This window comes from Aythya marila, assembly GCF_965140915.1.
Source record: "Aythya marila genome assembly, chromosome: 1".
NCBI lineage: Eukaryota > Metazoa > Chordata > Aves > Anseriformes > Anatidae > Aythya > Aythya marila.
Genome location: NC_139042.1, coordinates 97,455,772 through 97,471,566, shown reverse-complemented (window position 1 = coordinate 97,471,566; position 15,795 = coordinate 97,455,772). Strand labels below are relative to the sequence as shown.

Genomic DNA, 15,795 nt, shown 5'->3' with positions numbered 1-15,795 from the left:
CTTTATTTCAGAAACAATCCCAGTGTTGCTCTACATCTCCCTGAGTGAAGTTTTATCCAATCTCTACAGTGGCTGCTTTAAGCACGTACAATCTAAAAACAGTATATTTCAGACATTTTACTGAATTAAATTTTCTAAAATCTCTTAAGGTCAAAAACTACCTCTAATATATGGTTGAAATGCAAATACATAAATAAAACACAATCTACATAAAGTTCAATGAACATGTATGATTTTGAAAACGTTATGTCAGAATGGAAAATGATGTACAACAAAAATCAAACTGTATGATCTCTAAAGAAAACACTTTAATATGATTAGTATCAGCCTCCTATAGGGCAGGACAGACTCCTCACTGAATATTTTAGATAAACTTTAGAGGTCATCAGAAGTGTTTAGTTTGTCAGCATATTAGATTTTAATGAACCACATCTGTTATCTTCGTTAGATTTTACTCACTGAAACTATACAGCATGAACAAGAGTAACAAGAAAAAAAATGGTGACAAATCTTAGTGTGTTCTGTAATTTCTGTCTCAAAATATAGAGGTGATCAAATTGCTGGCTAACACTACTTATCAACTTGAAACATAAGTTAATGCATAAGCAGTTTTGATGCGATATACAGCCAAAATAAAGCTCCAAACCATCCAGAAAAATAGCCTGTTTAATATTCCAAATTCCTTAAAATTAAAATACCTAGCAGCACCAGCAGCATTTTCTTGATGTTTAACTCTTGGAAATTTGGGCTGCTGTTCTCTACCAAGAAACCTTGTGATTCAAGACTAAACACATGGGTGGGATACTATTCATACCAGCCTAAACAGATAATACGTGGAGAACTTTAAAACTTAAGAAAAGTTCTGCATTAACATTTTTAATTACTAATCATATGCATTAGCATTAAAAAGGAGGTTTGGGAGAACCAATACATATCAAAAGCCACAGATAGAGTTTTTATTATCTTAGATATGACATTCTACCATTAGCAAGCCAACACAGATAACTATGCAATTAAACCCTCTTTAGTGGGGTAGGCTAGAAGCAAAAAGCAATTGCTATTTTGCATTTGATTCTTCTGAGAATTATTTAGAAACAGGAAAAATTCAACATAAAACTTAGATTTTCATATACAAATTAAGTAAAATTTAAAATGCTGTGCTATAGATTCATTAATCCTATATGCAAAGGAAAATCAACACTATTTCTTTAAACTGAATATGGGAAAAAGGGGTGGTAGAAAGAAATTTCATAAGCTTTACTTTTCTCACAGAGAACGTTATATATAAAGATCTTAAGGCAAACATACTACAAGGAACTGCCTATAAAGTTTAGAGAAGGATGACAGTACAAGGTCATTGATCAATAAACGTCCTAATTGGTTTGTGTTAGTTATGTCTGAAGTCTGAGATCTAAAGAGGGAATCAAACTTTGGCAGTAACAACAACTCGTATCAAACAGGTTCTACCTGCATTACACCAAAAAAAGGACATCATAGAAAACAACCACAATCTTTTATAAACGATAATTTTCTATTAAAAAAATAATAATGAAAAAACAGAATATAAGAAATATCACAGAAGCTTCTACAGTAAAACGGGATTTCACCTGTTACATTTCAAAATACGAAATATGGTACTAAGTAGAATCACTTCATCCACAAACATCCATACTAATGTATTACTCAAAAAACAAAACGTGTTCCACCAGTTGTAAGTTGCTTCTAACATTAGTCAGCAGGATATGAGAAGGGAGACTTTCCTACCCTCCAATAATTTAGCTTTAACAACATCTTCTCAAAGACAGTTCTTGCCTCTCCCCCCCATGTTGACATAAAAATGTTTAAGCATCAAAAGTAAAAAATAAATAAAAAAAAAACCTGAGCATTTCTTTGATAATTCCTAATAAATAAATATTTTTATTTTATTTTTAATCAGAATTCCTGTTTTGTTTTTAAACTCATCAAAATACTCGTCACATTTTAAAAAATATATTAATGTAATTAACCTTTCTGGTAAAAAGTTTGATATGATCAAATGAGCACTTTTTTTTTAATTAAAAAATGAAGCTTTTCATTAAGTGAGAAATTTGAAAACACGACACTGAATCACAAACAAAATGTATTTCATTAAACAAAGGCTATGGCAGGTGTCTCTCTGTTGCCTGAGTGCAGATGCATACTACAGATGGTCATAACACTTTTCAAAATATCTATTTAAAAATAAATAAATAAATAAACAAAAGAACACGAGATTTTGATTTCCTTACCAAGAGGCTAAAAAGTTTTTTGTTTTGCTTTATTTTTGTATTTTTAATGTTTCCTTTCAGTGTAACTGAGCCATAAAAATTAAGTAGGAAACAGAACGCTACTCAAAGGCAAGCAAGAAACTCTCCCCCACATCACCACCCATAAAAATCTTGTTTGAGAGGATTTTACATCATGTCAAAGTAATTCCCTTGCTAATACTCTGAAAATTAATTCAAAAGACTATGAGCTAGAAATGCTCCGAAATTTGTGCATTTAAGAAAACTGATGTATTTTTTTCAATCTGGTATCATACTGAAGACTAACAACCACAAAGAGCCTACCATCCAATTCCTAGTAATAAAATACTGCATAAACAATATTGACATTAACGAAGTTAAACAAAAGAAAGTGATTTGGATTTACTAAAAATCTTTTAAGGAAGACAAAACAAGAACATTTCTTTGAAATAAACAAATAACTAAAGTCTGAAGTCCCTGAATGAAAACACCAATGTCCCAAACAGCCTAGTGAAGGCATGCTTTTATGAATTGGGAAAAAATACATATTCTTATTGATTACAAATCCAGGTTTCAGGTTATTTGCTACTAATATTTAAAAGGTAAAATGCATGAAGGTATATACTTTACTAATATCAAGGGAGCATACTGCTAAATCAAGATTGAAACAGCTATAGATATTTCTTCCTAAAAAAGTATATCATTTAGAAATATCTAAATGGAGGACTGATGCCATAGAAGAGCACTTATAAATGCTGGAACAGTCTTAATACACAAAGGGTGGGGTGAGAAGGTATGTCTAACAAGTCAGAGGAGAAAAAGTTGAAAATGTTAGTTGTACCTTAAAGAACCCTGCTTCTGGCCCACACCTGTCATAAACATTCCTGGCTTTACCTATAGCCATGATAATACCTTGCATGTTCGGGGTCAGCATGACCTGCCATAAGGGATTTAAGGTAAAAGTTTGGAATGATTAATATTTTAATGATTAAATTCAATATGCTTTTAGTCTCATGCAAGATAAAAAGCAACTTAATGCATGCATACATTGAAATGGCACTTTCAATACAAGATCTGTTGTGCTTATTCTGCAAATCAATCACGGCACGTGTAAATATGTTTACCACGACAAAATATGGTTAAAGGAAGCTTAACAAAAACTGAACAGTTGTGTCAAATACAATTTAAAAATCACATGGTCAAAACTTCCCAGAAAAGGAACATGCATCATTCAGCATTAGCATCCATCAGAAATTGTGTACGGATGGAGTGCTACCTCAAGAACTCATGGCTACCAAAGGGTAAAATAAACTGTTACAAATACAAAAAATCACCCAATCACACTTTATATATACTATACTAAAAAATATAATAAACTACACTGCTTGTATTTTATACATATTTCAACACCAAAGTCAGGGACCCAAATGCTGCAAATACAATTGGTCCCCAAAGCATTTGCTGACGAATACTTAAAATTAAACCCAAAACATTTAACAAACACAACACCAAACATAACACACACATCTCACTGCTAATCACATCAATTATATACAAACAATTTGATACTTTTAGGTTACCCAGAAAGGCCTTTCCCCTCTGTTATCTGTGAGCAAGGCAAAACACTCCTCCCTCCCTGCCCAAGGTCTAGCTAGCACCCCCACTGGCACAGCAACAAAAGCTGGCCTTTAAGGACAGAAGATGAAGAGCCCTAAACTCCCCAGAAGAGTCTCCCGAAACATAAAAACAGCCTTAAAAATACAAATATGCTTACAAAAGAAAAAGGCAAATGAGGAATAAAGTTAGCATCCTCTAGAAAAAGCAGTGGCATGTGGGCAACAATGCCCAAAATAATAATTAAAAAAGGCAGGTCATTAGGTGAAGCTAAATCTTCCCATCTTTAAAGGTGGAGACTGCACATTGGTGGAAAACCAAACTCAGTGAGATGTCATTTAAATTGTTTTATTCCCCATCCCACACTCCCCATCACTAGTGCTCATACAGGCAGAATGAACAGACATACCCATTTGCGCAGGGAAGCGAAAGCTCCCTGCAGCCTACCTATAACACGTGCCCAGATACCTGAGAATACGGGCTACATCAACTCTATCCCCAGCCAAAACTAAGATGGAATAAGCATTGTCAAGGCAAAACAGTTTGATGCCCTGGCAGTGCTGCTTTCTGTTGCCAAAATCAGCCAGAAGAAAATATTGTCTCCTGGGTTAACATGGGTCTAGCATCTGTTCCTCAAGTAGTACCAGGTACTCTCCCACCCTGTGCCTGAATTGGGAAAAAACAATTTTATTTATTTATTTTAATTAAGCTTTGGAAATAGTCACTTCCTACAGCCATATATATCAGTTTCAGGGTATTTCCATGGATAATTTAATCCTTGGAGTCTAAAAAGCTTAACCTGAGCAAATAAGAGATTGGATTTGAACATTAGCTTTATTGGACTGACAAGAAAGCACAAACATTAAGAACATCACTCGCTATCCTGACATTTTTTAAAAAGAATGTAGTGGTCCACAGTCTATCACCAGCATTTCAAAGGCTACCTGACCTGACACAAACATTCAGCTTCCACAGCTAAAAAGACAAATACACCTCCAGTGTAAACAGTACCATGCAAAGCGTGCCCAATTAGAGTAGCTTGTGCTTTCTTTTCATACTTCATCACAAATTAAGACATTGTTACGGTTACAAACTGCTAAGCATTTAGTTATGCGGAAATCTGTTAGGTGTCACAATGTGCAAACATGCCAAAAATTCTCATCAGGCAGCACAAGAAAGCACCGAGTAGGAGCGGTGCACACAATTGCAATCAAATGTACCTCATCGTCATAACCCCCCTCCTCTGACTCAATCACAAAAGTCCCTACATCAGGGATCGCCACCTCTACAACTCGCTGGTTAGGAGCTGGTGGAGCTGGGGCATTATCAGAGCTCTGCAGAAGAAAATCATTATCAGTACGTGTGGGGAGGGGAATCACAAAATAGAGAAAATCCGAGACGCAAACTAACAAGCTGATTGAGTAAAATCAAGCACACTGCTGAAGTTCTGAAAAAATGATATATGTCACTTATATTCTCTAATTACTCATACTTTACTTTAAGCAGTACATTTTAAAATTCGGGCATAATTTTACAAAAAGGTTTCATTCACTAATTACATCTTCATAGGCTAGTATGCCAGTATTACAAATTTAAAGCAGTTGTCAAACGTGGAGTCTGTGAACCACTGTTTCTTTTCATATATTTAGTAATTTTGGGTGAAATATAATTGAGATATCTGAAGAATTCATACTAAGGGATGGCAGCAAGCCAAAGGCTAAGATTTTCTGATGCACTGAAAAAAAAATGGAAAAAGGCCTCTAGCAATTAAGGTATTTGAAAGAATATTTGAAGGTGCATTAAACTCACCAGGCTTTTCTTTTTTTTTTTTTTTTTTTAATAATTACACTTAAAACCAAGGGAAGATTATGTTAGTCACTGAAACTCTTGTTATGTTGAAGTAAGCTTTTAAACAACTGAGATGATCTCAGCTACTGCAGTCTGTCATTTTATAATCACCGGTTTACAACACTTGCAGAACTTCAACCTTCTCTCTAATCTAAGCAATCACAGAGTACAGAAAGAATGCTGTGCTGCTGTTCTCCAGTTATTACAATGGCTTTCTTTTAAAATAAAGATTCAGAAACACATAGTATCTATTTACACACAGCATTGTATAAATACAAAGAAAGACTGTGCAGATAAATAAATAAATAAGTAAGAACAAAGGTCAGAAAATGGACACAAATGATCATGTGGTGAGCAACCTACAGTCCTGTTTGTTTTATGTCCTGATGTTGTTTTTCCTTCTTCCAAAATGGACAAACAAAAAGTGGAAGAAAGAGATGTGGCTACATGTCATAATGCATATGGAAGTAGAATAATTAAAGAGGGCTGATACACTGAGAAGGAAGCACAGTTCTCACCACGTTAAATTTGGCTACACAGAGGGCAGCTTTTAAACATCAATAGAGTACCCTCAGATTAGTTGGAAATTGGCTTTAGATTTTAACAGTAGAAGAACATTTGTTTCTAAGTAAGAGATTTTGTGGGATTGTAGTTTGTATTTGTGTTGCTGGTTTGGGGGTTTTGTTTGTTCTTTATTTTGCTTTTACTTTTAAATATTCCATTCCCCTTCATGCAGTACAATGCAGCGGAAATTGGAATAATTGGAATAATGAGACCCGTCTCTGCTTCACTAAGCGTACCATGACATTTCCCAGTCACTGCCTTGTAAAGCCCTAGGGCCGATGACTGTGCAAAATGCCTAGCCTAAACAAAAAGATTTTATTCATGGAATCAGATTTGTAAGATTCTTCCCCATCCCACCAGGATGGATGCCTGCAGATCCTAGAAAGAGGATTAGCATCAGGCAAGACACTTTATCATGACTTGGACATCATCATAGCTACCCCCTCAGCTGGAGGTAACTCATATTAAAGCAGGCTCCCCCTTAGCTGGTCTGTGCTCTGAGAACTCAAGTCAAATTTGCAGCAGCCTAAATTGTTAGTGGCAGAGCACCTTTTCATAGATGGTTAGCTTCCTTGTTGGTTTTGATTTAGATTTAGCAGAGAAAGTATGCTTCTCTGCTCCCCTGACTCCACAGGAGAGAGGGATGGAATATACTCCAGGTGTAAGGGTCAACACCTTGTCACATCATTTTCAAAGGCTTTAAAAAGAGTTTCCTGTTGACACCAAAGTTATTTGGGGCCAGACTGCTTCTGTTTTATGAGGATTCATACCAGAACTTAGGATTATACTTGAAATTTTGCATATTCCTAAATTGTTCATATCACTAGTGGTTACAAGTGGTACCTTAAGAAGGTATTATGTTAGTCACTGAAACTCTTGCTATGTTAAAGTAAGCTTTTAAATGACTGAGATGATCTCAGCTACTGCAGTCTGTCATTTCACGTACATTCTGCATGTTTCATCCTTAGAGATATGGTTCCAAGGCAGATTAATACACTGCTTTAAAGGAATTTGGTTTTGTGTCAAATATAATCATCTATATACCTAGAGGGAAGCAAAAAAGGGTATTTGCTGAAAATAAAAAACTGTTAAATATTTGTTTCACTAATAGATCATGAAGCAGTTAACCTCCAATTCTTCTCAGAATTTGCAACATGAAAACAGTATCACCCAACACTAATTCTTATAAACATTTTAACATATGCATCTGATTAATCACAATTTTCATAAACTTCTGAATTTGCACTAAAGCTACAGAATAGGGTAGAACTAAGAGTTTTATTATGTTACAAATTTTCTTGACCATTTTTGAGCTTCCCTCCATAATATTTAGAAAAAACTCGTTTTTGAAAGCTATTTTAATTTCCATAGATCTTTCAAGAGAACTCAATTATATTCTCAAATTTCTCCGATAAAAATTATGATATTTGAAGTAGCATTTTTCAAGTCTTTTACATGGAATGTCAATGTTTACTCCTCAAAATAAATGGAACCATCTAATGCTTTGAAAAGATTATTTGATGGTGGGCACGAACATATGATTGCCATTTGAACGATACACTGTACTCTTGACAAGTACTTGAATCACACAGAGTACATCTACCATACTGTTATTCTTCTATTATGCTCATTAACATAGTACATACTTTCTGATGGACTTTTAATGTTGGACATTCCCTGAAGAACAAAAATTATTTGTTCAAAGCTTTTCTTCCCCCATTTTAGCAGCTATAATCCTTTCCACTTGCAAAATAAAAGAAAAAGAGGTATTTCAAGCTTCAAAGTATCCTCACCGTATCCATTATAGCTTCTGGACCTCTATCTTCTTGTTCAGCTAAAGCTTTATTGATCGCTTGTACAGAATCTTCTTTTAAGTGCTTTGAAAGATCAGTTCTTGATGGCTGCTCTAAATATTCTGGTTCTCCTGCTTGAACTTAGTGACAGAAATAAGATAACAATTCCATATGTTAACAGAAGCATGAATTTTGAATTGATTAATTTTATCTGGATCACTATCTGATAGATAAGGTAACCCACACAGAAGATGCAGGGTAGGTCACATCCTTTACAAATCCAACTTTATGCCAGCCTGTGTCTCAGCACATTATGAGCTCTTTCATATAAATGGACTCATATTTTTACATTAGGAACAATAGCCCTGTCCTGTCTAGGCTCCCATTAAGGCTTGAGTGAGGGGTTTTTATCAATCATATGAGGGACAACTGAGAGCAGAGATGAGATTCTGCTTAGACTTTTAGTAGTATACACACCCATTACATGGAACAATCTACAGCCACTTGACTTCCATTTATATTTTGTACTTTGTAATATAATCAATACATCATATTCTTCTGACTTAAGGGAAATACCAAAGTCTCCTCCCCCACACTTGGGAGCAATAAAATTGATTATCATAACAAGAGCAAATTTTGGCAGACACATATATATACACACATACACACATTTGGTATATGCCCTTACTAATAATAAAATACTAAAACTAGTCTCAAAGCATTTACGAAGTCAAAATATATAGAAGATGAAGTTCTTATATGTCATGTAAGAGAAACACGCTCAATCGGAATGACTCAAATACAACAAAGAAAACATCTGGACAACAGCTTCACTATACAAATCTGTCATGTAACCTTTCATATAATGTATGTGCAACCTTCTGAAATGGAGCAAAAAGTGGATGTGACCTAAGACACAATAGTCTGTGTAAAAACAGGCATATTACTCATAGGCAGTTTGCCAAATCCAAAACAACAAACCAAAACAAAATAAAACAAACAAACAAAAAATAATTGAATTTTGTAAAAGCTAAGCACAAAACTGCGAAGAAAAAGGCAGAAGAAAAAATAAAAAATGAAAAAACAAAACAAAACAAACAAACAAAAAAAAAAACACACAGATTAAACTTCAAGTTACCTTGGCCAAGTAAATAATTATAATTTAAGATTACACAAATTAACAATTTTTCCTTTCTTAAGAGGCAAAAAAAAAATATTCCCAAACCAATGAGTTTTGTTTTTACTTCTTTTACAAACAGCTAGAAGAAGCTAACCTGGAGCAGGTGAGGGTGCTGGTGCTCTGGGAATCTGAGATAGCAACTTTTCCTGCTGTGCCTTCTGAGCAAGTTCTGCATCCCATTCTTCTAGTTCCTTTTCAAAACGTTTATTGTCTTCCTTGACATAATCCCTTAGATCAGAAGGTAGTGTGTCCATTCCTAGAAGTATCTGTCCCGTTTCTTTATTAAACTCCTCTGCGGTAACATAAAATTTACATTTCAGAAAAGGAAAAATTTTGAGAAATAGATATGTATGTTAAATTGCCTTAAGTGAATTACTGAACACATGCAATACAACACCAAATCTCCCAAACTGTCTTACTGTCTTAACTTTTCTCATCATCTGTTTGGCACTCCTCTGCTACTAGAACATATTGCTATTGCTCTTTCAATCTTTTGATTACAGATTCTTGGGCATCATCACGTCATAGCTACTTTGAAAGACGAGCCTTCGGGCCTATGAACACCCTACGATTCTGATCATTCAAAGCAAAGTTGCACCAAAAAAAAAGTTTTATTAGTGCCATGGGAATTGGAAACAACGCAACTCCTCAGAAGAGAATGAGAAAGAGAATGGGCCTATATGAAGGCACAAAGTCAACTGATAAGAACACCATCTACATGAAGTGACCTTCCTTTTAGCTTTGAGAACAGTCTCCGTAACAGCATACCAAGTCCTGGGGGATCAGTCAGTGGTAACTGTCCCCCCAGCAAGCAGGCCTCCAATTTAGAGGAACAGCCACCCTACAGGGCTCATAAACCCTATGGCTGCAAGTCCACTATTAATCTGACAGTCTAGAAATGTCAAGGTTAATATCAGTTCCCATTTAAAAATGGAACAAATGCCCATTCTAGCTTTTTGTCCCTACGTATAGAAAGGAACATGGAAGTTTTCAACCGTTTGTTACTGAATCTGGCCATTTTCAGTCAGTCCCCTAGCCACTGTTAACAGAGCCTATAAAACTTGCAAAGGGCCTTCCCACTCTCACCACACATATCCTTTTGAGCCTTTTTGTGTAGTTATATTACTACACAACCTGAAAAAAAATCCATGTATTTCTTTGGTTTAATGTGTGGTTGGGAAGGCTAAGTTATTCATATTTTAATATACTGCACAAAGCTTCACGTTTTAATCTTTCCAGTAAAGTTCATTCGAGTTCTGAAGCTTATGAAGAAAAGCTATGTGACAATTTTAAAAGGTCAAGAGTCACTTTTGCATTTTCATATTTCTGCTCTATTCTTCAGTGAGATAACACCTCCAAAGCACTGAACATGTGATGAGCTGGCTAAAATGTTTACTAATTAGCCAACTTAGTTACTTTTTCTCTCTTAATAATGCCAAAACACTGGCATTATCTTTATTCATCTGGAAGTTGAAAAGAAATCATATCATCTGTGAAAACAATTTGACTGACAGAGTTTTCAGTAATTCTTAAAACCATTTCAAAAATCTGGAAATCCATCTGAAAAAAATCTTTCTTTATCAATGTGCTCAGGTATTCTATATCATGCTGCAAACATAACCATAACATTACCTTGTATCAAGTATTGTTCCTTATCATTTATATACATTAAACAGTATGCACTGGCATTCCTGTAACCACCAAAAGAGTCCCGTTCCAACTCTTCCCAAGTTGACTTCGTCACAGAAATGTCATTGTACTTCATCCATCTGTTCTGATGGTGGTCATAAATATATGCCCAGTAGTGTCCTGCATTAGCTTGACCTTCATGAACTAGCACAGCATGTAATCTATAAGGAACCTTAAAAAAAAAAGAAAAAAAAAAAAAGGTAAAAAAAAAAGTCAAACTCCTCTTGTCAGCATTTAGTTCTGACTACCCGCCATAATTGCTATGTTAAAAGTAACAAAAATCAAGATGAAAATATGACACAGAGGCAAACTAAAAAGGTAAAACTAGCAAACCACTAAGCAAAATGACTTTGAACTACTTAAGTTACTATAATGTGTCACAAGAGATCTTAGAAAGCATTAGTGAACCTCCAGCACAAATGCCTACTTTGCTATCTTTACTGCCAAGTAGCCTCTTTTTTTAATTCCTTAACATTCTTACTTTTCTTGTATCTCCAAAAACCCCTCAATATGTCAGCCTTAAGCATCTATGATGTGCTCCAGTCCTGACCTGGTAACCTAATACTGAAGTCTGCTAAGACATATGTAAATTCAAGCTAACAATAGCAAATAAAAAGCACAATATTTAAGCGACTTTATTTAAAGGTATATCTCATATTTGAATACTTCACTTTCCAAAAGGTAAAATTTTTCTAGTGTTAATCAGTGTATGAAAACTACAACTGTTTTTCTATATCAGTAAAACAATTGCAAAGAGAAGGCTGGAAGAGAAGGAGATAATTTCCAGGACCATGTAGAAAGCATGACAGGTTACATGTGTTCACTGGCAAGTAAGAGGAATGGAATACTTAGCTCCTATACAAGTAGTTCTAAATTTGAAGAGAGAAGCAGAATCCTTACTTACATTTTAAAAGCATCTTAATGATTTATCTATTTCAACCTGCTGAAATAGGACATGCAACAGAAAACTGATTTTCCCTGATATACCTGAATGATAGCATCTTTTACTGCTATAACAGTCCATACTGTAGATGAAATGTCTACTTAACAAGTTGTAGTGAATATTTGTCTGAAATGTGATTTAAACACCACAGTAATCAGTATCCATAAATATATGTGCAACTATGACTTGACAAACTCCTTCAAGTTATTCTTAACCTGATTGCTCTCTTTCAGATGATAAGCAAGTACTGAAGATTTTGCAGCCTCCCTTGAACTGTAAAGCTGGCTGGCGGCAAAGCAGCTGGAATCAAACAGACTCTTATCCCAGATACCAAACTGCACTAAATCTTCAAACACAAGACGTGTATACAGAAGAAATCCTAGCAAGTCCTTAAATCTGAATGTGCTGGGGGTTTTTAACATCCTATCAAAACAGCACAAAAGCCTTCTTAAAATGATGGCAAGTCCATGCATATGCATATATTTTATATACATATATAAAAATATATGCAGATCCTGATTAGAAAAGGTAAGTGAATTCTCTTCAGACTTCAACAACAAAATTTTCTCACTGAAAAACAGAACAGTACAATCCCAGGTGAATTTAAATCCTTTTACTTAAAGCCATGCTAACTGGGTCAGCTTGGAGGTCCCTATCCTTTCCTCCAGCTCTGGAGGGCTGGCTGTCAGAGTCATCCACGCAGTTTCCAGGAATGTCCCCCCAGAGTCTGTGGCTGAGACACAGGCAAATTCAGTGTCTACAGGCGTCTCTTATGATAAGCCATTATATCAACAACAATTAAAGGTCCAGGGCAACAGACAAAATAAATTGTCTACAATAAGCTCCACAGCTTACACTTACTACTCATGAAACAGAAATGGAACTTCACCACGCTCTTCATATGCAGTTACAGAACAGATGCATCAGAGCAACAAAATGAAATAAAAAGAACATCCCCTAAACCAAAATAACAACCTGGTAGAAAAAGTTATGAAAATCAGAATGGCATCCTTTCAACGGCAACAACATGACAAAGAGTATTTCACTGTGACATAAAGCGTTTCGTTCACGTGCGCAGCACTGGCCAGCTTAGAATTTTAAGTAGACCAGGAGGATTGCAAACAACAAATTTTTAGACAACCAACATCTTCAAATTGCACTTACTATGTCTTCACTGGCTATATGACTTTACCCCATCTGGTCAACAGTGAACTTGCATGTTATATGTATGAACATCAAAAACAGTGTAAGGGCTATCAGTGTAAGCTATCAGTCTAAACAACTGCACTGAATAGTCACTACAGCAATCCTCTTCGGCATCACAAGCTACCTTACACATAGTTTTTTCCCCTTCTGGCTTCCACATTACAGACTTGAAAAACAGAAGTTAATGTTCCTTCTTCATGAAATGCACAGTAACCTAATATAGGTTCATGGAAGGAAGAAAAAAAAAAGAGGAAATATAAATAAGCATTTGATGGAATCTCTTCATTCAGGAGGACAAAGAAAAATACAAATTTCAGGAATATACATGTATATCATAAGAAGGGATCATTTAACTTCTGAATCTGTGTGAATTAACAGACGAAGTGAAAGTTGCCCTTCTGCTGCTGAACTGTTTTTGTCTGTGTGGGTACTTTGGCACAACAGGGAAGACGCGGGCGCATATAGCTGTCTCCTTTCCCCTTCCTACCTCTGCATCTGACCAACTGGATAGCTTAGTATTGCCCCATTCTCTGGGAACAGATTCACAGTATTGATCTTTTCCTCTAAATGATACAATTGCAGGAACTAAAAGCTTTTCTTCTGTGAGTCAGTAAGATCTGGGCACATAAAATTAGACTTTTTAAGGAGAGTATTTATATATTTGCAGAATACTTCCTAGTCTTTCTATGAACTATTTAAGAAGTTCCCTATCTTCTCCTTGTGTCCTCCTTAGATTCCATCTAAGGAAACTACAGATATCCTTTCTCCCTTGTCAAAAAAAATTCCCTAAGAATAACTTAACAACAGACATCACTACTTTAAGGCATGGCACAGTAATTCCCTCTACAACACTATATACTATCCTTATCTTCCTCCATTTCTGTTATTTTCTCTTTCAAAACAAAACAAAAATCTAATCTATATTGTACAAATCTGTACTAAGAAAAAGTGCTTTACTAAGTAATCTCCTTTTTCCAGTGTAATGATTGCTGACTATTACCTTAGTCAGATATAGATAGATAGAAACACATGAGCCAACAAAGGCTAGCTATTTGAATGTGAAAACAATAAATTACTTCATTTTAGTGCTAGATGATGTAGCCTGTAGCCTTCCTGTTACAACAAGCATTGATGAAAAAAAGCCTGCCAGCAGCAAGCTTAAAGAATGCCATCTAGGCCAGTCTGCCTGAAACTCTGAACATCAGAGTTCAGCTGCCACGAACTATTACAAGCCACGTACAAAGTGAAACAGTAACTCAAGGAAAACTAAGCTGAAAAGATCTTACTTGGAAGGAAAATAACTCTTGTTACTTTCTGTTAGCAACAGAGGAAGTAAGCCTTAACCTTAAAACCTGTCTCAGTAAGCATACATGAGCTTGTGAACATCAGAAATACAGCAGGAGCCGTAACTCCAGAACAAAGCATTCTAAAACTGCTTTCAGATTACAGAGCATGTGAATCTCCCCAAAATGCACATTAGCCCAAAAGTCAAGGTTGTGATGAACATTAGAGACATTTAAAAAACAAAAATAATAAAAAAGTCCCACACAGAGAGTCCTACTGGCATTACTAGCTATTAATTAAAACCAGGAGCCTTGAGTTCCCAAGTCTTAGTATGTAGGCTGCAACTTACATGTACAATGGCAAATAAACATCGAGTATAAGGTATATAAAAATAATAGTTTCTTGTGCCTAATGCATTGTCATTCTTAAAGGCATTAAACTCCCAAGTAACAAGGTCAAATTGGGGGGTGAGAAAATTTTATAGTCGGATTAAAACTTTAGTTCTGAATTCAAAAGAGCTGATCAGAGATGGAAATTATTTTGACTTTTCATCACGAAGTTGCTTAAACTTAAGCATGTTGCATGTTGTATCTGTCTCGCATCACCTGTAAAATATTATAATTGTCTTTCATCTGACTGTGCATAATTAAAAGACTTGCAAAACCTACAGTGATTTTCCAATGAAATTTCTAAATCCACTGTATATAATAGTTGTATACTTGCGCTCTTTTTCAAGCATCTAAGAATTTTAATAGAAGTGACAAAAACATCTATTATTGATGCAGAAATTGTACTTACTTGGACCATTGTTTTGTCAGAGTACATCAATTCAATTGTCCGATGTATTCTAGATATACTTTCTTGTAAATCTAAAAGAAAAAAATAAAAAACCTCTTCTGTGACACTGTATAAATGTGCAGGAATATATCTTTATTTTTTCTCATTAAAGGCTCTGTACATTCCACAATTGATGCATCTGTTTACCTACCTATAGACCCAATGATGAATTTCAGATGAGAAAGCAGATAATGATTTGTGATCCACTGTTGCTCATTTCCTAAAACTCAACCAATCCCACCGATGCTGGAACAACTACTTACATGGTTTTCCTCAGGGCATCAGAATGGACTAAAAGGTCTACCCAGTCCAGAAAGTCTTTGCTCAGAAATTCACTGAATTCTCCCTCACTGAAGGGGCCACTCTACCCTAAACACCTCTGCAGATCACCAAGTCTAGGCCTAGCCCACTATCACACTGACATCTAAAATGCATTTGCAGATGGTCCTTCGGCATGGATCCCACGTCCATTTTGCTCTACTCTCCCCCAATACCTTGCATGCAGAAACCTTTGTTGAAAAAGCTGCGCTAAACAAACTCAATGCACTGTTTGCATCTTCAGTCAATATACCT

The 15,795-nt window shown here is 35.4% G+C and overlaps 1 protein-coding gene and 1 long non-coding RNA gene across 5 annotated transcripts in view; one reads left to right on the top strand and one right to left on the bottom strand.

The window, feature by feature from the left end:
• The window catches only part of LOC309877855, a 637,773-nt gene that overhangs the window by 443,784 nt on the left and 178,194 nt on the right, over positions 1-15,795 (top strand). The gene's annotated exons all lie outside the window — the stretch shown is intronic.
• USP25 (ubiquitin specific peptidase 25) overlaps positions 1-15,795 on the bottom strand; it is a 93,433-nt gene that overhangs the window by 10,090 nt on the left and 67,548 nt on the right. For 2 of the 4 annotated variants that reach the window (XM_082772232.1, XM_082772235.1), the window contains 6 exons: positions 15,184-15,254; positions 10,896-11,124; positions 9,358-9,555; positions 8,084-8,223; positions 5,099-5,212; positions 3,106-3,201 (listed from right to left, as the gene is read on the bottom strand). In XM_082772232.1, coding sequence (XP_082628358.1) covers positions 3,106-3,201; positions 5,099-5,212; positions 8,084-8,223; positions 9,358-9,555; positions 10,896-11,124; positions 15,184-15,254 — 848 coding nt within the window. The remainder of the gene's footprint in view (positions 1-3,105; positions 3,202-5,098; positions 5,213-8,083; positions 8,224-9,357; positions 9,556-10,895; positions 11,125-15,183; positions 15,255-15,795) is intronic. The other 2 variants (XM_082772233.1, XM_082772234.1) reach the window with 2 other exon arrangements.